The sequence below is a fragment of the Vespa velutina genome, chromosome 3, assembly GCF_912470025.1.
Source record: "Vespa velutina chromosome 3, iVesVel2.1, whole genome shotgun sequence".
Classification (NCBI taxonomy): domain Eukaryota; kingdom Metazoa; phylum Arthropoda; class Insecta; order Hymenoptera; family Vespidae; genus Vespa; species Vespa velutina.
The window spans coordinates 7,869,146-7,894,145 of NC_062190.1; the positions used below are offsets into that span (position 1 = coordinate 7,869,146).

At 30.0% G+C, this 25,000-nt stretch overlaps 2 protein-coding genes across 14 annotated transcripts in view; one reads left to right on the top strand and one right to left on the bottom strand.

Moving 5' to 3' along the window:
• Positions 1-17,136, bottom strand: part of LOC124947996 — a 21,280-nt gene extending 4,144 nt beyond the window's left edge. Inside the window, exons 1-4 of one of the 10 annotated variants that reach the window (XR_007100571.1) lie at positions 14,102-14,669; positions 12,419-12,494; positions 10,259-10,438; positions 188-404 (exon numbers count right to left, since the gene is read on the bottom strand). Coding sequence is in view for 4 of the 10 variants with exons in the window: in XM_047490963.1 (XP_047346919.1) it covers positions 188-404; positions 4,774-4,836 (280 nt within the window). In the remaining 6 variants the exon portion in view is untranslated. The other 9 variants (XR_007100575.1, XR_007100572.1, XR_007100573.1 and 6 more) reach the window with 9 other exon arrangements.
• Positions 1-22,918, top strand: part of LOC124947995 (protein abrupt-like) — a 24,084-nt gene extending 1,166 nt beyond the window's left edge. Inside the window, exons 1-8 of one of the 4 annotated variants that reach the window (XM_047490962.1) lie at positions 10,864-10,897; positions 11,690-11,824; positions 16,892-17,111; positions 19,115-19,309; positions 19,396-19,650; positions 19,721-19,856; positions 20,013-20,081; positions 21,396-22,918. In XM_047490962.1, coding sequence (XP_047346918.1) covers positions 16,923-17,111; positions 19,115-19,309; positions 19,396-19,650; positions 19,721-19,856; positions 20,013-20,081; positions 21,396-21,970 — 1,419 coding nt within the window. In that variant the 5' untranslated portion in view covers positions 10,864-10,897; positions 11,690-11,824; positions 16,892-16,922 and the 3' untranslated portion in view covers positions 21,971-22,918. The other 3 variants (XM_047490960.1, XM_047490961.1, XM_047490959.1) reach the window with 3 other exon arrangements.
• The last annotated feature ends 2,082 nt before the right edge of the window (positions 22,919-25,000 follow it).

Here is a 25,000-nt window from a genome sequence, read left to right on the forward strand (position 1 = left end):
GTTTAGTTAGTTAGAAATATTATAATATCGATTTAGAAAAAAGATTTCTTTTAAAAAAAAAAAAAAAAAAAAACAAAAACAAAAGCAAAAAACAAAAAAATAGAAAAAAGAAGGAATAAAGGGAAGAAGAATATATATATATATATATGTATATTATATATATATATATATATATATATATATATACCTGTGATGGTCTCGGCGTCCTTAGTGCACGGTGGTGTCGTTGCTGATGATATCCTATTTCTATTAGTTCTTAGGGCTTGAAGAGTCGCCCTCGCCGTAGGTGAGACCTTCAGGGAGGTGACGGATGGTCTGGTTTGCCCTTCGGGCCGCTTTGGACCCACATCCTCCACGGCGGCCAGTTTGGACGCTGTGGCGATGAGCGAGATCGCCTCACCTTCCTACAAATACACAAATACATGCAAACATATACATATACATAGATACATATATACATATATATATATAACGTTTTTATCCAAATATGAATTTGGATGGAAAAGTTTCTTGCTTGTTTTGTTAAAAATTTCGAAAACAAAAAAGAACCGGAAAAGGTTGAACAACTTCGAAAATTTTATGTTAATAATTCAATTATTATTATTATTATTATTATTATTATTATTATTATTATTATTATTATTATTATTATTATTATTATTATTCACAATATAGTTACATTTATCATATAACAAGATCGTATGAACATTTATTTTATGTCGATTACGACTCGATTAGCAATTTTTTCGACAAGCTTTTCATTTTCTTTGACTCTTTCGCTTCTCTTCTTTTTTTCCCTATTAGAAAATCAGAATAAATTGATTGTGAAACGATGTTGCATATACTCGTCCGTTCGCCTATTCGACAATTATTGCAACACTATTGAAAGTGCTTGGTCCAAAAGTTTGAAGAAAAAAATTTGAAAAAAAAACAAACAAAAAATAACAAAAAAGAAACAAAAAACAAAAAGAAGAAAAATTAATATTGTATACCGTTTTGGTTTTGAATTAATGACAAAAAGTACGTCGGAACTTTTATTAAGTCTTTCTCACGCTCAACTTCGTAGAGAGGAGACACGAATAAATCGAGAATACACGAGAATGTCTTTCCCTATGTCTGGCCGACCGGATTTAACACTCATCACCAACTGAAAATGCACTTCGCATTGCAAGCAACTACGACGCTCGCTAGAGAGCACGTGTTTGACTATTGAACGAACGACCATTCTTATGGGCCAACATTTTTTGCTTTATGAAAGATTGAGTCGACCTCTTCGTCATGGGATAAAGATTTCGAATCAGATAACAAAAGATTATAGTAATGTCAGGTATATATATATATATATATACATAAACGTGTTTATCTTGCATCTCTCTGAAGCTATTATTATATACATTTTAACTATTTATTTTTTTCTATAAAAATTCGAGTTGTAACTTTTTTTTTATTTTTTTATTTATTTTTTTATTTTTTTAATTTTTTAATTTTTACACGGCGGAGCTATTGTTTATGTTTATTTTAATCGTTTCTTTATTTATTTTCTTTTTAATGTAAATTCGAACTACACACACTGAAATCTTTAAATTTTCTTAATCTGTCAACATTTCTCTGAGCTATTATATTTACTTCAATTATTTATTTATATATATATATATATATATATATATATATATATATATGTGTGTGTGTGTGTATTTATTTTAAGGTTATGTATAAATATTTCAAAAGTTGCATACTGAAATTTTTTAATTTTTTTAAATTTTTGGATTTTTTTGCACTATTATGTTTACTTTAATTATTTATTTATTTTTATATATATAAATGTATCTCAAGATTATATATAAATATTTTGTCGAGTTCCATATTGAAATCTTTTAATTTTTTACAATTCTTGCACTTCTCGAAACAATTGTTTATTTTAATTATTTATATTTACATGTATCTTAATGTTATATAAAAATATTTTACGAGTTGCATAGTAAAATTTGAAAAATTTTTTAATCATCGTATTTCTCAGAACTATTATTTATTTGAATTATTGTCATTATTATTTTTGTTCTTTTTTTTTTTTTTTAAGAGTTGTTTATCAAACGAATCGATTATTTCCTTTGTTTTTCAATATTTTGCATAATTGCTTTGTCTCTTTCTTTTTTCTTTTTTCTTTTTTCTTTTACGAAAGATAGGAATTTATTTTTTTTTTCTTTTCTTTTTTGCAAAAGAAAAAACGTTTATATTGACAAAAATTCTACTCCAATTATAACAAAATGTTTTCGTTATAGTGAACTCTAACTTGAACGTTAACTCGAGTATCGTTTCTACGAAAAGACTACGTCATCGTCTAATTCCAGAGGAAACTTAGACAACCAAACCATTTTTGACCCTAAAAGTTTCTCTTTCTCCCTTTCTCTCTCTATCCCTCTCTCTTATTCTCTCGTTGCCATTCTCACTCCATTATTCCTAACTTTCGGAAACTTTTGAATTTTTCATTTTTCTAATTTTTCTTCTATTCATCCTTGAGATAGATATTATGCCCATAGAAATATTATTTTCGTTTATTCATGGAGTTATCCTCGATAAAAAAGATTTTCTATCTGACAAATAATAAATAAACTGTTGCAAAATCGTCGTTTATATTTGTATAAATTTTTATATTGATGCATTAGAAAAAAGAAATTTATAAAACAAAAAGCATTATTCTAATACGAATCAAAAATTTTTTCGATTCTTTAACTTAAAACGTAAATCAATGATATATTTTTATCCTGCCTGATTTATTAAAAAAGAAAAAAAAAAAGAAAAAGATAATCAAATAATATGTATTCCAATTTGTTTTATATCATTCGATTAAATAATATGCTATTGTTGTTTATTACCTAACTCATGTATTTTTAATCGTAAATACATCCGTATATATATATATATATATATATATATATAAAAATATGATAATATTTGAAAAAAATTGTTTGTACTTTGGAACTTTCGTAATTTTTGTTTTTTTTTATTTTTATTTTTCGTTCGCATTTATCATAATTCATTAACAAATTTTTTTTTCTTTTTTTTTCTTTTAAATTAAACGAATCGCCGAATAGAATCAAAATAAATTACTTAATTCTGTATTTTTAATTTTGTAAGAAAAAGAAAAAAAAATAGTAAACAACAAATAAGACATAATTCGATTCGATCATTTTTTAACTCAGTCGGTAAAATAGATATCTTTTTGTAAAATATTGACTTTTTTTTATAAACACAAGCACACACGTACGTACAAAATTAAAGATAAGTCACTTCAATAATGAACAATAGTATTATTTGACAAATTACGAAAAAAAAAAAAAAAAAAGAAAAAGGAAAAGGAAAAAATTATCGATAATAAAAGTAATCAAGAAATATTACATTAATCGATTAAAAAAGAAATAAAGAAAAAGAAAAGAACAAAGAAAATGCTGAACACATTGAGTGGTACATCGAACTTTGAGCACGAACATGATGTTCCGAACATAGAATGGCGACGAGGACGAACCGGATACGATCGTTTGTACTTCTTCCGGTTTCTCGTAATTTATTTTCCCAACTACGTTCGCGAAGCTCTCCCTACAAAGAAACTTCGAATTTTCTCACGGCGTCTTACCATATATGCGTATTTCGATTTATCATACACGAGGAAAATACTATTAGAGAACTGACATAACCGTATCCCTTGAAATCTTGATTTTCATTCTTCAATAAATTTCTGACATCAAGCAAGTATAAAATAAAAATTGTTATCACTGATAAGCTATCTTTTGTTCGATAGCAAACTGACAGATGGAATCCTTTCTCTCTTTCTCTCTCTCTCTCTCTCTCTCCCCCTCCCTCTCTCTCTCTCTCTTTTTTCGTAATAACAAAGTAACACATATATTTGAATTTCGCGCGTTAATTCAATTTGAAATTTCCTCCGATAAAAATAACCACTTCGATTTTACGACAATAAAGAAAATTAAATGGATGATCATTATCAATTGTAAATCCTTATCATATTACTTACATTATCAATTGTAAATCTTTATCATTAATTTTATCATCAATCATTATCACTTTTGTCGTTTGATCTCTGTTAACAAAAATAATTAAATCGAACCAAAAAAGAGATATATGTATATATATAGACATACATGTATGCATATACGTATATATATATATATATATATATATATATATATATATATATATACGCGCGTGCGTATATTATACATTTATGGAAAATAAAGAGAAAGAGAGAAAGACAGAGAGAGAGAGAGAAAAAAACCATCAGGAACATCGAAGGTATTCTCAAGTAAACAGGAAAACTTTTTTGTTTTTTTAACAAGAATTTAGAATAAATATTTAGAAAAGTATATGCGTATATATATATAGTGTATATATACGTATATATATACGTATATATAATTACGTAAATCTCATGAGGAAAATATTATATTTTTTCTGTTTCTTTCTCTCTTTTGGAAAAAAAAAAAAAAAAAAAAAAAAAAAAAAAAAAGAAAAATAGAAAGTCCGATCATTATTACGTCACTAACAAAAGAATCGTCAATTCTTCATTGTCGAGTCACTTCCAATTTCAAAAAACAAAATGCTAACTTAAAATATAAATTTCTCTTTTTCTTTTTTTTAAATTACTCCAACTTAAAATATACACGTAAATTCTGTTTTTTTTTTTTTTTTTTTTTTTTTTTTTTTTTTTTCTTTTTTATTTTGTTCTAATAAAATTATATAAGAATTTTATATACGACGGACCTCATGATTTCCAGATCGTTGCAAAGTCCTGGGTGGAGGGGAAATACTTTGTGACTTGCACATCTTCTTTCCATTCAATTGAAATTTATAACTAAACACAATTTCATATAAATATATACACGTATATATCTTGTTCGAGTAACGTATTTGTTATATTATGAATTACTTAGTCCAAGCGTACAAGGCTAACTGAATCGCGAAAATACATGTACATGATTTGAAGTAAACAAAAGATAAAAATAAAATATATATATATTCTTTTATTTTTTTTTTTTTGTTTTTTTTTTTTTTGAAGTGAAAATCGATCAATCGTTCCGCATCAATAATCTTTTCGCGATTGAAGATATTATTCCAGCTTCATCAGATTTATCCTTTTATCTTAACTATTTATTCACACTATAAATTTCGTCTCTGTCCATAGCAAATGTTTTATTTATTTATTTTCATTCTCTTTTACGACAACCGATAACAATTTATTTTTTATTTCATTCTATTCAATAGTTGACTTTTCACAAACACAAACATTAACAAACAACAAATTCGTCGATGTTTTAAAAAATATTTAGAAGCGTTAATTCTTTTCTTTTTTAATATATATATATATATATATATATATATATATATATATATATATATATATATATATATTATATATATATAAAAACGTGAAACATTCCCACGAGACTCGCACGTCATGCACAACTAGTTAATCGAAACACACTTTGCCAACTAATCTCTCTGAGGTGTGTAAGGTGAAAGAAACCTGCTGAAGTGTTCGAGGTGGATGAACGAATTCAGAAGAGTGGGAATAAAACCGGCCGAGCTGTTCTTTTTGTTTACCTTGTATGTATATATATGCATATATATATATATATAATATATATGTATATATATATATATATATGTTCATAAGGATACATAGGGTGGCGCAAAAAGTTCACTGAACAATGTTCTCCAACTATCTTACGAATGAATTGAATGTGATACAAAATTGAAATAATTAAAAAATATTTTCAATCCTTTTGACGCACGATATATTTTCTTTTTTTTTTAATTTTTGCTTTTCATTTATTCTTTTTTTTTTTTTAAGACAATTTTTAGGAAACAATGTATTAATCGTTAAGTAAATACATTTAATATTTACTTAATGATTACAATTATTACGGATATAATTTTTCGTACGAAATTTAGAAGGAATATATTTTATTGCATTACAGAGTGATCCTGATGTTCCTCGATGATATTTAAAAATCGATTATTACTTTTTGTGATCTTTTAGAACGTTATATTATATTTTTATTTTTTGTTTTGTTTTGTTTTGTTTTCATATTATAAAATTACAAACCTAATTGGAAGATTAGAAAGTTTCGAAAAAGAATAATTGATTTTTCAAATTACTTAAGAACTTTCGCTCAATCTCATAATTATTAAATAAATATTAAATATTCAATTGTATGGTTATCATTTTTTTTTCTTTTTTTTTTATAGAAAATTTAATAATCAGAAAAATTAAATTGTTACACTTATGTTACATTTTATTTAATTAAATTCCATTAAATATGAATATGTTTTAATTCATATAAATTTAATAAATTTATTTTTCAATTTTATTATTATTATTATTATTATTATTATTATTATTATTATTATTATTATTGTCGTAAATAACTTAACTTTTTTTTTTAATAAATAAATAATTAAATATTCAATAATCTATTATATATAATAGATTATAGTCCTCTAATGCGATCGACTACATTTTTCTAGTATTTTTATTTTATTATACTTTTTTTTTTTTTTTTTTTTTTTTTTTATTATTATTTAGGTCGCTTTCATTATCACCGAGCGATACATAAGTATCTATATATATATATATATATATATATATGTATATTGCACGCAAGTAAAGTAGAAAGCGCGCACGTTTCACCACGGTGATCGATAAGAGAGTTAATTTCACGAGACTTTTCAAAATTTATCATTTCTAAAGATGGACTTGATAAAACTAAGCGACGTGTAAAGATGGCATCGAAAATTTAAAAAAAAAAAGCAAAAAAAAAGCACGATCTTAATGAAATTTTGTTGGATCACCCGTTATAATTACAAACGTGAGCCATGTCACGTAGACATTTCTCTTAATTTTTATGTCCATCTTTTTATTTGAATTTTCTTTCTTTTGTTTGTTTTTTCTTTTCTTTTTTTTTTTTTTTTTCTTTTTTACACTTTTACCAGTCAAGAGCTTTCAATACAAATATTTCAATCACAGATATGAAAAAAATTTAGAAGCTTTGTCGTATTAGAAGTTAGAAACTTGTTCTCGATTACGTTGTGTATAATTAACCCCAATGTAACTGATAAGTTAAGGAATATGTGAAAACCAATTACATAAGTTTTGCTCTGGCATCTTTGATTCAATACTTGTTATAATGAATTATTGCTTTTCTCGAATTTTTTTCGAATCTATTTTTAGTTTCTTTTTCTTTTTCTTTTTTTTTTTTTTCTGAATCAGAAAATTTAAATGAACTAGCTCTTGAATAAAGTGTTAAATATAACCCAAAATGTGTATTTTAATTTTTGTTCTCTTTTTTTTTTATTTTTTTTTATCTTTTAATCTACAAAATTCTGATCATTCCTTTGGGATCCTGTAAATTTCTAACATGCGTGACGAAATTTTCACCATATCAATTAGGGCTTAAGACAGATTATTTATTATGTTATATAACTTACTTCGTTCAAAAAAAAAAAAAAAAAAAGAGAAGAATATTCTAACATTTCGTGTAATAATTCGAAAATTATTTCTGTTTCAATATCTTTACCAAGAATCAAGATAATTCATAAAAATTACAAAAAAAAATATTTTTCTAAGAGAAAACTAATTCTTCCAATTTTATGAAATATTTAGATTAAAAAAAAAAAAAGATATGAAAATAAAAAAATTATAAAATTCGTTTATGTTTCTTTCAAAGAAAGAAATTTCTTCCAAGTTTTTTTTCTTCTTTTTTTACACGTAAAAAATTTCTCAATAAAGTACATTTATCAAAAATTTAACAAATAAACTGCAAAAGATGTGCGCGCACATGTGTGTGTGTGTGTGTGTGTATACGAAAAAAGGGCAATAAAAAAAAAAAGAAAGAAAAGAGAAAAAAGAACAAATATACGTATATTAAAATTACAAAATTATATTTTCGAAAGTCGACATAACCTAAAACTCACTTGCATCTTTACTTGTATATCCTCGTTCCAAAAGACAATTATTTGCACAGTGAACGATATCTCGATGCAAATACATATTTATCTATCGCAATATGTTACATATTTAGTTATTAAGAGTTATACACACGTGTTTCACTTACGTCACATATTCGGTTAACACTCTTCAGAAATAATTATCGCGAAACATTCGCATGTTGCATTGCCTCCTGCACACAGATATATGTACACACACACACACAAACGACATTGACACCGACATTGAGAAATTTACTTTCGTATTAAAAACCTCATAAATTTTCCTGTTCATAATTCATGACGCTTAAAATAAAATAAAATAAAATAAAATAAAATAAAATAAAAAAGAATTTATAGAAAACATTCCTTCTGAATATTTTAAGTATTATATATATAATACTTAATAAACGGTACCGATTAACTTTTTTATTGCAATACAACGTGAAAAAAAAAAAAAAAAAAGAAAAAAGAAATAAATAACAAGAAAAAAAAAACAAAAAAAAAACGAAGAAGAAAGAAAGAAAGAAAATAATAAACGAATGAGTATAATAAAAGAATAAAAATAAAATAGAAAATAGTTCGTAATTATACAAATTAAGACGTCAATGAGAAATGAATATTAATTGCCCGGGTATATCGATTAGCCATATGCAAATGAATAGACATGTCTCGTTCGATATATCAACGTCGATTGAATGGTAAACCCTTTCAAGGTAACTACTACGAGAAAGCGTAAACTTGTAATTATGTAATTGTCTTTGCAATACAATTGTGTGTATGCCTTTATGTACGTCCACAAAAGTACATGCATAGATACATACATACATACATTTATACATATATATACATACATATATATATGTGTAGAGAAATATATATATATTTATAATATATATAATATATATATATATAGTATATCGACACATTGAGTCCATTTTCGATGAGCCAGAGAGAGAGAGAGAGAGAGAGAGAGAGAGAGAGAGAGAGAGAGAGAGAGAGAGAAAAAAAAGAGAGAGAGAGAGAGACCGGTTCGTTGGTTGTGCCAGCAAGTACTATGTAACTCGTCTAAAGAAGGAGCGTCGTAAATACTTTTAACTTATTCAGACCAGGCTGAGTTTCATTCTTAGATCATATATACATAAGTATACATAAATAAATTATAAGATGTATTAAATAATCAAGATAATGGAGGTCGATGACCATGTCAGACATTAATGAAAAGTTTCTTTTTATTTTTGTTTCTCTTTTCTTTTTCTTTTGTCTGGTTCCTATTATCCTTTTTTCTTCTTTCGTTCTTTCTTTTTCTTGCTTTTTTTTTTTTTTCTTTTTTTTTTATCGACGTGAAATTAATTAACTAAATATATAGAATAATATTAACCTCTAATCTCTTTTCACTTTTCTTATATATACATATATATATATATTATATATTGCACATAATATTCTATATTATAATATATTATAAATATTATGATACAATATTATTCTCTAAATTATACTATATTATAATATAGTATGTTATAATATATATATATATATATATATATATATATATATATATATATATATATATTTAATAACATTATATAAGAATAATATAAACAGATACATAATAATATAAATATTATATAAGAATAATATAGATAGAGAGTATAATATTATAATATATTATACAATATATATATATAATATATATATATATATATATATATATATATATATATATATATATATAAATAAAATCTAAATCTTTCTGTGAGATAATATTAGTATATTATACTAATACTATCTACATGGAATATTATACATAATATTCCACTTATATAAAAAGGGAATAAACGCACGCACACACACACACACATATACGTTACATATTTTATCTCTATTATTATCATTTTTTATTTCTACTTATCAATAATTAGAAATTATGGATTAACGACTCTGATATCTTTATTAGAGAAAAGGAAAAAAAAAAAAAAGAAAGAAAGAAAATAATAATAAAATCATTCAAATAGTGAGTCACCGGATCTAACTCAATAATAATTAAGTTCAATGTAAGAATTTAAAGGTTTCCGTTCCTAAAGAAAGAAACGATAAGAATGTTCGATTGAGATATCGAACGTAGTCGTCTGGTAAAAATTTTCTTTTTTGGTTATGACGAAACACGAAAGAGAGGGAGTGAGATAGAAAGAGAGAGAAAGAGAGATAAGAGATAATGTATATATACATATAAAATGAACTTTACTTTATAACTTACTGAGACAATAGGTATAACACCATGATTCTTCTGTTGATCGTCATTCGATTGCAAAAACAACGTACGTTTGGTTGATTGACGTGTTAGCTCGTTCGAAATTTCATTTCCTTCCTTTTCACAACTCGAATTTTGTCCCTTGTCGCGATTCTTGAAAACGCGTCTTACCGAATTTCTTCGAACCTCGGCAAATGCAATACCACGTAACAACATTATCCCGATATAATAATAAAATAATAATAAATCAATTCACCGGTATTTTTTCACTAAATTATATTTCTTTTGTCACATATGAGATATTATTATTCTTTTTATTACATTAATATATATATATATATATATATATATATATTTTATATATATATATATATATATTATATATTAAAATAGTTATATATTTTCTTATTGAAAAGAACACATACGTAGCACTGTACATACAAATACTTCTCACTAAAAAATATTTTACGATATCGTAGAATCTATCATTAAAATCGCATTTATAACGCCCTCTGTATTATTCGATTTATTTTAACGAATAGGAAACGTCGATAAGAACAGAACAGAATAGAACAGAACAGAACAGAACAGAAGAAAGAAACAAAAAAAAGAAAGAAAAATAAAATGGAAGGATATAGATGAACAGTAAGTAATAAAATAAGGGGGGAAAAATAAAAATATAAATTATAAAAAGAGAAAAGAGCAAAAAAAGATTTTGAAGACTATATCGAAGCTCTCAGAAAGATACGAACACTGATGATTCTTGCGATTGTAACTGAATATATATATATTTCTGTATGTTAAGTATACCTGTCGATGGGCTAAACCAATATGGGTTCTCTTCTTATCGTTAGATATCCGTTGATAATACCAAGTACAATCTCATTGGAAAAGTGATAAACGTTTCTATCAAAGGAGACATCATATATATATATATATATACACACATATATATATATACACACACATGCACACAATAAATACATATATATATATACATATATGTATATATGTATATACACAATTGAGACATCTTATTGATTGTTGCGATATTATAGCTTTTTATATGATTTGTATTTGTATAATTCAAGATGTTAAACCACATTAATTGAGAGTGATATATATATATATATACACCACACCTATAATTTGATTGTGTTTTATTTTTAAAATGTTTTTTTTCTCTTTTATACATATATATATATATATATATTATGTATATGTATATATGAAGAAAAGAAAAGAAATTTCGCCTCGTCCATCGCTTACTTATAAATAAATTCTTAACTTGTATATATTCTCTTTGGAATAACGAAAATTTGTTTCTATCATTCGCAAAGGAAACATCTAATCGTTAATTTTCCTTCTCTTTATTTATCATACCTCTTCATTTGTGTGTTTTTTTTTCTCTTTTTCTTTTTCTATTTCTTTTTCTAGATACTAACTAGTCGTGAGAATGACATCACTCGGATAGTTCAACCTTTGTCACATCTCTCATTGGACGATATGCGAAAGTTACTTTTTCGTTGGACTGTACGTTGCTAAGCCTGCTTGACTCCTACCAAGATTAAGGTAATGTTCGTACCTCTTATGATACAATAGCTATGTAGTCATTTCAGTACTCTATGGTGCTTCTACTTGGATTGCCGCAAAACGTTTCGAGTTTTTGCGTGGGAGCGTGCGAAAAATATTCGGAGTGACTTTTTCTTTTTCCCAAGAAAAACAGAGCAAAAAAGAAAATTAAAGGTACGAAAAGAGATCTATTTCTTTCCTCACCTTGAAACGATTAAATCGTTATATACAGGACTTCCCTTGATTAATTATTCTTTTAATTAAATGCATACATTTTGAATGGTGTGAAAAATTATGTAAATTGTAGTTCTAATTAACATATAATATTGTATACATGTAAGGTACATATATACAACGATAACATTTAATACATTCTTATCGAATAGAAAAAGAGAATCAAAGTTATCGAATAGAAAAAGAGAATCAAAGTTATCGAATAGAAAAAGAGAATCAAAGTTATCGAATAGAAGTCCCTTTTTAGTTGGATTAAAATTATGCTCTTCGATGAGTATCATTTGTATCTAATTTTTCTCATCGTTAAGGAATACCATCCAAGATGTTCGATAGGAAATTCATAAGTCATATAAAACTTACCGTGACGTAGTATCAAATTTCTGGTTTCCACTAAGGGAAACCACCACGATCACCAACCAAAGGCGTTGTAAGTACACTGAAATTGATAAGAGATTATTAATAATAAGATTTCATTCTCCTTACACAATGATATCAGTTTGATACAACATATAATTATAAAAAATCTATTTACTAGCATAACATTTGGAAAAAAATTCTATCGAGCAATGATAATACTCTATAGAGATGATTCACATGTTCACTTTTTAACATCATTTTCCCTATCGGTACAAAAAGCAATATTTAGAATGACACAACATGGAAACTTATAAATTCAAATTGTTAATACCGTGATATAACGATAGAAAATATATGATGATACGTTTCTATCAAAGAAATATGATATTATAATATAAGAAAGACGTAAAAAGTTATTGTGTCATGTCAAAAGACGAAGACGAAGTGCAAAGTACATAATAGATATCTTTTTAAAGGATCTAAACGCATACTCAACGAGTGGTGCACTCGTGATCGCGATATCGGTCGTGCTATATGAAAATAATTAAAAAAAAAAAAAAAGAGAAAAAGAAAAACGAAATTTCCAAAGAGAACGAAAAAAAAGGAGAAAAAGAAAAAAAATTGAAAATTGAAATATTAGAAAATAAAAAAAAAAAAAAAGATAAAAGAGATGGAACAAGAAAAGAGAAAAGAAAAATTAGACGTGTACGGTTAAAACGATCAAACGATCATTCAAAATCGAAAATACGATTAGATCAGCTGTTTGTTGGTATGAATCGAGTCGCGTGCGAAAGCGAAGTGGAGGAGTGTCGCGTAAGTCGCTCTCGTAACGTAATACGAAAGGATTTAATATATATCTCTCTCTCTCTCTCACACTTTCTCTATCTACCTATCTATCTCTCTCTTTCCGCGAAAATATAAATTTAATGATAAACGATGTTGGGATCTAAGAAGTAGGAACGATCGGAGGTCGTTCGTGTCACTCTGCTCCTTTAAATCTATCGATTGGACTTCCTTGCGTACACCGCACGAGCGAACGAAATTAGGTTAAAACTGCAGCGCGATTCTCTCTCTCTCTCTCTCTCTCTCTCTCTTACTCACTCTGTCTCCCTCTCTCTCTCTCTCTCTCTCTCTCTCTCTCTCTCTCTCTCTCTCTCTCTCTTTCTATCACATACACCCACACACACACACTCATTCGTTCTTCCTCGAAACCGATACTCGTCGTTCGCGTAACATTGATTTTCTGAAATGGCCAATGTAAACGGTCGTTGATCTTGTTTAGTATTTTTTCGAAGGATTGACAATGACAAAAAAAAAAAAGAAAAGAGAGAAAAGATTGAAAGAGCGAAAGACAAAAAGAGAGAGAGAGACAGAGAGAGAGAGAGAGAGAGAGGGAGGGAGAGAGAGAGAAATGAGAATAAAGACAAAGATGGACACAAGTATAGAAAATAGAATTGTTCATTCTTATGAAAGAAAAGAATCATGGAAGGACGAAAGAATAGACTAGGTCCATGTCGTTTTCTCTTTCTCTCTTTTTCGTGCTTATACACACTCACACACACACGTAAAATCACCTATATTTGCACAGAGACGCAGAAAACACATACGCGTACAAACACACACACACACACACACACACCATATACATATATATATATATATATATATGTATATACACTTCATCACCTTGCACTCTTCCTCGTCTTCGTACATCATCGTCAGGAACGAAAGATTTGTTGATGGGATGACGGTCGAATAATAACACCCAAGATGATACACACCGTCAGACGACTGCCATCACTTTTATTATCAAACTCGATCGTTGCACGTTCGCGCACTCGCGTAAGAAGAGACGAATAAGTTATATATGTATATATGTACGTATATATGTATATGTTATGTTATGTTATATACGTATGTATGTATATGAGAAGGACAAGTTTATAATCGCACTATTGGACGCGTCGTCGCCGTCGCCGTCGCCGTCGCCGTCGTCGTCCTTGCTTATTCTTGCCTTCTTATGCACGGACTCTCTATTTCTCTGTCTCTCTCTTTCTATATCTTTCTTTGTTTCTCTCTATCTTTCTATTTCTCTTTATCTTTCTTTCTATGAATATATATATATATATAATATATATACGTTCTATACGAGAACAAGAAGAGTAACGTGTGATCCGTTCTCTCTCGGATTCAAGGGAGAAAGAGAGAGAGATATAGGACCGATGTTGGTTCAGAAGAACGAGGGCTTAACACAATGAGTTTAAAACTCACGTTAAATATAGGATCATATCGAGAGTAAAGAGCCGCGTGAGATCAGCGTACGAGATGGGTTTTTGCACGAATTAGTGGTGGTGGTAGTGACGATGGTGGTGGTGGCGGTGAGAAGGGGGAATTGGCGAGGGCAGAGGAGCGGATTGGTTCGTTCATAGCGCCACTCTCGGATTAATTTGGAAATACACGATTTGGTAGTAACGCGGTCGGAACATCGTGCTTACTTTGAGCGTATTAAAGCGTCGTAATCCTCTTCGACTCGTATTATTACATTACCTCAGCCGTAACCTGATTGGTTCATAACATTTGTTCACGACCAATCAGCGATAGTAACTTGGTACAGTCGAATGCATCGTTCGGAGATTGGTCGAAATATTTCATTGGGATTCTAGAATATATTTATATATATATATATATATATATATATCTACATATACATATGTACATGTATGTGTATATAATTTTTATATAATATTTTTTTATTTTATATATAAAATATATAATCTTTTTCTTTTTACATATAATTTCTTTTTTCTTTTTCTTTTTTTCAACTTTTATTAACTCAGAACGATACCTGCGTTAATTAGAGATCGTATTTGTTTCTCATAAAAGAAATTTAATAAAGAAATATTTATCAAAGACGTAGGATATTCGGATTAATAGTTTAACATTATTTATTATTTTTAGGTTATGGATCATTTGAAATTCGTGCGAAAACTTTTATTAGTCTTGAATATTCCCCCTCTCTATCTCTATATATACATATCTATATCTCTTTCTCTCTCTCTCTTTTTTTTCTCGTATAGTAAGAAACACGACGTTCAAAACGATACGTCAGAAGGTGAGCGAGCGAAGGAACGAAGGAGCGGACGAGTGAGTTAGTAAGTTAGTGAGTGAGTGAGAGTCTGTTAGAGAAATTTTTTTATTCAAAGTTGGTAATATCACGAAGAAGTGGAATCATTGGTCCTAACGGAAATTCGGCAATGCAGACATGGCGCGAAATAGAGCCGGCGCTGTCGGTCCGTTCCCCGTTTAATTCGTACGGATATATACCATAGAATAAATTCCAATTTTTTTTTTCTTTTTTTTTCTTTTAATTTTATTTTCTCTCTCTCTCTCTCTCTCTCTCTCTCTTGCTATCTGTCCTTCCTCTTCTGTGTCGTTATGCGTTCGTAGTGTTCGTAAGAGGATCGAGAGGTTGGACGCGCGCACGTTCCTTCTATACCATATACCATATCGTACCACATAACCATAACCACCAACCACCACAACCACAGGCACCGCCACCACTACTACTACACCATAATCGCGAAAGGTTTCTAATAGTGTTCTTCGGTTTATGCGCTTGCGTGTGTGTCGCGTCGTTGTGTTGTTCTGTCGTAATAGTTGTATTGCATTGTCATCGTTGTAATAGGTGATAGTAGTAGTAATAGTTGTAGTAAAGAGTAATAGTAGTAGTAGTAAGGAGTAATAGTAATAGTAGTGTAGTAGTAGAGTAGTATAAGTAACTATTCGCAATCATTGTCATCGTTGTCATAGTAGTAGTAGTGATAGTAGTAGTAGAAGTAGTAGTGTAGTAGTAGTAGTAGTAGTGATAGTAGTAGTGGTAGTAGTAGTAGTCGTGTGTGAATGACGTTAGAGAAACGATGAAACGTTACTGCTGCTGCTGCTGCTGCTCCTGCTGTTACTGCTGTTACCGCTACTACTACTGCTGCTAACAACACTGCCGCCGTCGCTGCTACTGCTGGTGCTACTACTGCTACTGCTGCTAACACAACATATACACGAATACGGTCCTCGCGGCAATGGGAAAAGTGGCGGCGTATGCGCGGCTCCAAGCTAGAGAATTTTTCTCCCTCGCGGATGGCAACCTGGATATCGATTGTCATTATTTATATCGTACGTTTCCTCTTCAGTCATCGATTCACTTTTTACATTTTACATTTTTACAGTAATGAGAGAGTTAAGTTTAGATAGCCGTACGGTACACTAAGTTACCCCGACCCGAGGAAAAAAAAAAATAATAATAATAATAATAACAATAATAATAAATAATTAATAATAAAGGAAACGACAACAACAAAAAAAAAAAAAAAAAATTTTCGGAACACAAAAAAAAGAAAGAAAGAACGAACGAAAGAACGAAAGAAAGAAAGAAAGAAAAAGAGAAAGAAAAATAAACCTTCCCTCGATGTGTGATCACAGGTGTTTTTGAGGGAGTCGAGTGAAATAGAGAATGACGGATAGCCAGCAGCAGTTTTGCTTGCGGTGGAACAACTTTCAGGCGAACATCACGAGCCAGTTCGAGGCGTTGCGAGACGATGAGGACTTCGTCGACGTTACATTCGCCTGCGATGGCAGGCGACTTCAGGCTCACAAGGTCGTCCTATCCGCTTGCAGCCCTTACTTCAAGGAGTTGTTCAAGGTTAGAAAACCGTTTCTTCCCGCTCCCCACCCTACTTTTCTTCCTTATCCCCTCCTACCTCCTTCACCCCTCGACCCCTTCTTCTTCTCTCTCTCTCCCTCCTCTCTCCTTTCCTCCCTCCTTCCCTCCCTCCTCCCTCTCTCTCTCTGTTGCTTCTTACCCCTCCACCACCTCCTCTTCCCTAATTTCGGTCCCTCTCTCTCTCTCTCTTTCTTACGCTTACATATTACTCCTCCCTTCCCCCTCCGCGCCTCTTCTCGTCATCATTCCGCGCCTTCCCTCTCTCTCTCTATCTCTCTCTCTCCCTCTCTCTCCCCGTTTCCCCCTAACACGTTTTCGATTCCTCTTCTCTCTTCTCTTCTCTTCTCTCTCTCCTCTGTACTCTACTCCTCTTCGTCATCCCTCCGTTCGTCTCTTCGTTCCAACTCTTTTTCATATTTCTATATGTGCTTGCTCTCTGCTATGTATGCGCACGTAATATGCATCTTCTTAGTCGCTTCGTCCGACCGTTAATAATTCCAAAATTACACAATACCTATTTTGCGCTACGTGTCCCAGCCGTTTTCTTATCTCCCCGACACGTTTAGCTCTCTCTCTGTCTCTCTTTCTATCTATCTCTCTCTTACTCTCTCTGTCTCTCTCTCTCTATCTCTATTTCTCTCTCTCTTTTTCTCTCTCTCTCTCTCTCTCTCTCTCTCTCTCTCTCTCAAATTTGGAGCCATATCGCACTTCGTGCGCCAATGCAGATGCGCTTTTGTTTTTTCTGTTTTTTTTTTTCTTCTCTCTCTCTCTCTCTCTTTTTTGTTTTATCTTTTTTTTTTCCTTCCTTTATTTCTTTTTTTCTTTCTTTCAACGTACAGCAGTAGTAATTAAAACCGATTAAACCGATAACTGTTCCGAAATATCATGCACTGTTACGAAAGTATATGGTATTTTAATTATCGAAGTTTCTTCAAATTCTTTTCTGGTTTTTTTTTTTTTTTTTTTTTTTTTTTTTTTTCTTTTGTTTCTTGTTTTTTCTTTTCCTACGTTTCTCTTTTTTTTCTTCTTTCTTTTTTTCCTTTTATTCATTTATATGTATTTATGTATATTTACATGTGTATATATATATATATATATATATATATTTTTATTTATATATTTTTATCTATTCTTCTTTTTTTCTTTTTCTTTTTCGTTTTCTTTTCTTTCTTCAAGAAATATTGAAAATTAATTAATTTTATAGCACACACACATACATTCTCTCTCTCTCTCTCTCTCTCTCTCTCTCTCTCTCTCTCTCTCTCTCTCTCTCTCTCTCTCTCTCTCTCTCTTACTCTCGTGTGTTCTTTTAATAAATTGTTTTGTACGGTATACGAGAGAATATGGAAATTTTTGTAATTAAAAAATTAGGATTTTAATTTATTGTTTTCTCCCATTTTTCTTTTTTTTTTTTTTCGTTTTCTTCCTTCTTTTTCTTTTTTTTTTTTTTTTTTTTTTTTTTTTTTTTTTTTTTTTTTTTGTTAACATCATTTTGTTCCCTTAACGATATTTATTTTTATTTCGCATCTTTTTTTTTTTTTTCTTTTTTTTACATATAAGAAATATAAATAGAAAATGAAATAATGTTAAAATTTAAAATAGTATCTCTCTCTTTTTGTTGCATCAGCCGTTCAGAGGCCAATGCGATTAAAACTTTGCTTTTAGAATTTTCTTAAATTGAAATTGCCGAAGTAGTTAACTTGTTATATTTAAAATAAATTTCTTCAATGGCCAGTCTTAATATCATATTAAATGGGACAAATTTTTTTATGACCGTTGAATAATGAACACCGTACGGTGTATATAACTTTATTAATTTTTTATACTTTTTCTTTTATGATTTTGTCAATGTCCAAACTGTCAGCTGCTCGAATACGATTAATATACGATAAAATATATTTTATATATTTCTTATTTGATGTCTGTATGTTGTAAGAAAAGAATATTTCTGAATAGTTTACTAATACTATTAACTTTTACAGACCAATCCTTGCAAACATCCAATAATTTTTATGCGGGATGTGGAATTTGAACATTTACAATCACTGCTGGAGTTCATGTATGCTGGTGAAGTAAACATTTCACAAGCTGAATTGCCTACTTTTCTACGTACAGCTGAATCTCTACAAATCCGTGGTCTCACCGACTCTCAGAGTAGTCAGCACAACAACGAAAAGGTAATTAATATTATAATGTATGTTATAAAAAAAGTTTACATTATAAAGTAGAAATATAATTTGAATTTTTATATAAAATATTGTAGCACTTGAAAACGAATAATGTTCACGCATCAAATGGCCGTGGTCTGATCTCACCGAGTTTGGACGATGAGCGCAGTAAAACACCACCACCATCGAGCCCTCCACCATTAAAAAGGCTGTGTAAAAGAAGTGATTCACCTCAAATCTCTAGTCCAACACCTACTGTGACGCCTTGTGCTAGCAGTACACCTCTCTCAAGACCGCTTATAGAACCGCAAGTTCAGCTTGACTGTTATAAGGATATTGATATTGTGGAGGTAATTATCGTACACATAATATATCTTAATTTCTTGTTGTTATTTAATGTCATATATATTATAATTTTAGCCAAAAGTAGAACTACCTGAATATGGCAGCGATGACGATTGCTCATCAAAACAAGAAGTTAACACGTTACCTGGTGGTTTCCTTAGTTTGGATGGTGGTATGGAAGTGTTACCTACATATCCACCATCTTATCAAGGTACAAATGTTACCTTTTTCTGTATTTATTTATTTTTTTTTTTCTTTTTTCTTTTTGTGGTAAACAAATAAAAGTCTATAGAAAAGAAAAATTGAAACAAGAAGTATTATAAGATACGTTTTTTTCTTTTTTTTTTTTTTTTTCTTTTTATTTTAGGAACCAGTATGGAAGGTGGTATGCCTGGACCTTCACATGGGAACAATGAGCTGAATCAAGAGCAGCAAGGTGAGTCTATGATTTATATTCTTTTTGGTAGTGCGAGCACCATTACAAACAGCAACAACCTAGCCATTACATCAGAACTGTATAATGAGAGTAGAAGCAAGGAAGGAGAAAGGAATCTTGATCGTTTGAAATGGTAAGCTCGTGTGTAGCTCGGTAGGTCTTGGTAGGTGGTAGGAGACATTTGACACTCAGAGGCTAAAATAGGCCCAAGTCCACAGAGTGCAGTTTGCAGTTAATCAGCTGTATTGTATGAACGTTACCGATATAGCCCGAATACCATTAACAACAATGTCCTGCGTGTACATAATTAAAAATACCCATCCCAATAAGCTTCATAATTTTTTTGTTCTCATGCTTTCACGTGCGTATATATGCATCGCGTATATATGCGTATATACATATATTAGTACTACACCTTAACGCTGCATTCAGACTCTGACGAGTAAGTGCTTCTTGTTAAATTTAATGCTCCAGTAACTTCGTCAACGAGAACCATCTTGCTATCACCAGCATCATTTGCTTTCTTGTTTACTAATGATAAAGATCCATACATACGATTTCGGTCGGTTATAAATGTGCTATGTACATATTGCTTTGATTTTAAATGATAGATGATTTTCTTTTTTCTTTTTTTTTTTTTTTTTTTTTACATACTTTTCGTTTCGTGCACTATATTTCTGCATTTGAGTGTACTTAAGAAAGTGCAATGATTAGTAAATAATTAGTTACACGCACAGAGTGATAGTACGATATTGATTGTGCAAAAGCACTCGTTCATTCTCTATTTATTTTACTTTTCGAAAGTAAATGAAATCAATTTTAGAATTATAGTATAAACGAGATAAAATATCTTGACACGATTATCGGGAAATATTTGAACTTATTAACGGTTAGCAACATTCAAGAATATAAAAGTCTGATTTTCTGTGTAACATGCACGAGTCCACCATACCATAAAAAAAATTCACAAGGCCAAGACCATTATTCCTAACGGATTTTCATTATTCGCTGATCCATGCTTACCATTGTTTTCAAACTATGTGTTTTCCCTTACCACAATATCGTTATGTTATCTATGATTCAATTCATTATATCCTTGCAAGTTGCTATCTTGCAGGATTACATTATACATGTACCGTGCAGGCAGCAAATTTGGGTAGTGCTAAATAGGGTTTTTGCTGGTTGTTGCTGTCCTGTGGTGGGTGGTATCATTTTGATATTATTCATGGTGTGAATAAAGCGTGGTGCTATGCTATGGTAACGTGTTATGCTGTGGGCTGCTACCGGTTAGAGCAAGTTGTGTGTGTGTTGCAGCTGACCTGCGTAAACTGCACTCGCTGGACCCACGCCCCTGTCCTGTGTGCAACCGCATGTACAGTAACTTGTCCAACCTGCGGCAGCACATGCGCCTCATCCACAACCCTCAGAGTGTCACATGCCCTCTATGTAACAAGCCCTTCAAGACCAAGCTGTACCTCAAACGTCACCTGGTCAGTTTCCACGAACTCAGTGTGGCGGACAGGCAACGCCAGGAGGAAATCTACCATCATCAGGTTAAAGTTCAGGTTCAAGGACAGGGTCAGGCACAGGTTCAGGGTGGAGCTCAGGCTCAAACACAGACACAAGTTCAGGCTCAAACACAGGCTCAAATTCAGGCTCAAACGCAAGCTCAGGTGGATAACAAAGTGCTCTTGACCGCTTCTGCTCCGCTCTCTCGTCTTCCCGCAGAAGATAGCGGGGGGAGCGGAAGTGGAAATATTGTAGAACCAAAGCTGAGAGCATACCAGGCACAGGCTGGTGATAATTCTTATTCCGTAGAGGTTGCCCAAATTGGTGATACGAAACATTTTGCAAGCGGAATATTGCAATTCGATGCTTCGTATCACTAATGTATAGGTTTTTATTTATTTTTATTGTATTTCCCAGTATCATTTTGTGATATAGCGTGCGATGAGTCAAGTTTAAATTTATTATTTAGTGAACTTGTGATTCAATAGGAAACGTAATCTTTACAGTTGATCGACAAGTATAGATAGAAATAACGTTACGATACAAGGCTGATTCTGTATTTAGGTGATCGGAAACTGTGCAGGATGAGGCACGGGTGTAACACATAATTCGAAATTATTTAAAAACGTACGGAATTGCAATACAAATCGAGAAAGTGCGTTGTCGTCGAATGCAACGGATCTGCATACTACACATTTATTTTCTGTGCGTACAGAAAAAGTTTATATAGATCGTATCTAACTCGACTATCATCGATACGAATATTAAACCGTGTACATAGGTTTGGGAGACTAGTTTACATATAATGTCCCGTGCCTATTCATCATAAAGATGATGAACGTTAATAAGGGGGAAATGAGTAAAAAAAATATGCCGTAGGTGGAGCAGCCATCCCACCTCGTACTGATAATTCTGCAGCCGGATACTTGTTGTTTTATTTAATGCTATACAGTGTTATACAGACTACAGATATTTACAACAATATTATATTCTTACAGAGAATTATATTTACTTTATTATTGCAGCGCAATGTGCAATGACATAGCTCGTACATGATATATTTTTCACATGCATACATTGCAATATACAGCCAATCGACAGCTCAACAGAGTAATAATATTTATTATTAACAGTTATCAACAAACCGTGATCGCAACTATGCAGCAGATTGAATTAAACAATATATAATAAGGGGGCATTGTGTTTGTGCTGGTTTTTTTCTCTTATGTAGTTTGGAGAGGATTATTATTTTCTTTATGTATATATATATATACACATACATATATATGCATATATGTACATATATATGCATACATACATATATATGCACACATACATATATATGCATACATACATATATATGCATACATACATATATATGCATACATGTGCATATATATGCATTTATATATATATATATATATGCTTATATATATATATACATACATACATACATACATGCATATATATGTATATATCTATTTTCTTTTTTATCAGTCTTTGCTTAAATTTATATAATTTTTAAATACTTGTTGATATAATCTTGAATTCGACAAGTTACATCAGTATTATTAGGAATTACTTTTTGGAAAATTATATTTGTGGGTTAGGTATTTTGAAGGTTTTTCTTCATAAATGAAAGTAAATTCACGAATAATATCATTATCATGTCTATACTTGAAACTTTTTGATAATGCATATTTATTAGTGATATTTACGTATGACGTTATATATTATGTACGTATCTTTCTTTTTCTTTTTATTTCTTTTTGTATATACGTATTTACGTTTTTGAGGTTATACGATATAGATTTGTTTTTTTCTTTTGTAAGTTAAAAAGTATACGTTGGTTTTCTTTTTTTTTTTTTTTTCTTTTTTTTCTTTTCTTCTTTTTTTTTTTTTTTTGTTCTTTTATTCGACGATAGTATTTTTAATTATAATTATGGCAGAAATAAGCCAGCATAGACTTCTGCTACACAATTCCATAGCCATAGTACCACACAGTACAACTCAGGATCTTTTATATTATATTTTACAGATGACAATAGTTCCATAAGTACGATTTATGATAACGATTCTTGGAAATAAATAACTCGTCAATTATATTTCCTAGAATCGTAATTTATAAAATCGTACTGTTCAGATGACAGGCTCCTTACCTCACATACAATCAAATTACTAAACAGATGCAGCTATATATTATTATAATATATTTACATACAACAATTTACAATAGTACCGGAAAGTTGCAACGACTGCGACTACACATATTACCAATATTATACAAACGGTTTTTATTATCTGTTATTACATTGGTAAGTGATTGCAATGTTTTTTTACAAGTTAAATGTACTGCGAATGTACATTCGAAACTTTTGTTTACAATACAAATGGATGCCCAGCATAACTAACAATTAGTACCGAAATAAGATTAGATTATAAATGTTGCATATCATATTATAATATTGTTATACATTTGCCAAGCAGAGTTACATTCGCCAATTGTCAGGCATTGGATCAGACGTGGGTTTTGATTTTATTTGATTCTTTTTTTTTTTTTTTTTTTTTTTTTTTTTTTTTTTTTTTTTTGAACCGGAAAAGAAGAAAAAAAAAGAAAGAAGAAAAAAAAGAAAAAAAGAAAACAAAAAGAAACAATATTTTCAACTTTGTCCTTAATGCAGTACTATAATTGATAAATTGACTAAGCGCCTTGTAAGTATTTTCAATAATACCGATTCAGTCTTTTATACAATTTTAAAATTTATTCACACACACACACACATATATATATATATATATTTTACAGATAACAAAAGAGAGTGTAGTATTAGTTGAATTTTTTATTTATGAATGGCCTTACATTTTAAACGTATAACAACATACACAAGAGGTTTTTATTATACAATAATACTATATGCAATAGAGAGATATATGACAGTAAATGTACAGATCTTTGTTACAGCCACCAGTGATTATGGTTATCGTGTTTAATCATACATAGATCCATAAAACAAAAAGTACTCGTGTACTTTTAACAGTTTTTTACCAATAGAGCAACTTAAATCCGTTGAATTATAATAATGGCGTTACTTTTGAAGAAGGCCTAATTCACTAACTTTTTATATCGTCTCATATATATGTATATATATATGTATATATATATATATATATATATATATATATATATATATATATATATATATATATATATATAACTGATCCATTGCCTGAAATCCATATACTATGTATATCAGAGTGATGTGTTACAGAATATCACACAATAGTAAGCATCATTTGACAAGCCATACTTCGCTGGGCATTGGAAACCGGTTACCTAGCTATATTACGCAGTGCAGTTTTTAAATCTCACTGTTACACTTACAATTATGTCGAGTTCTGATTGGGTATTC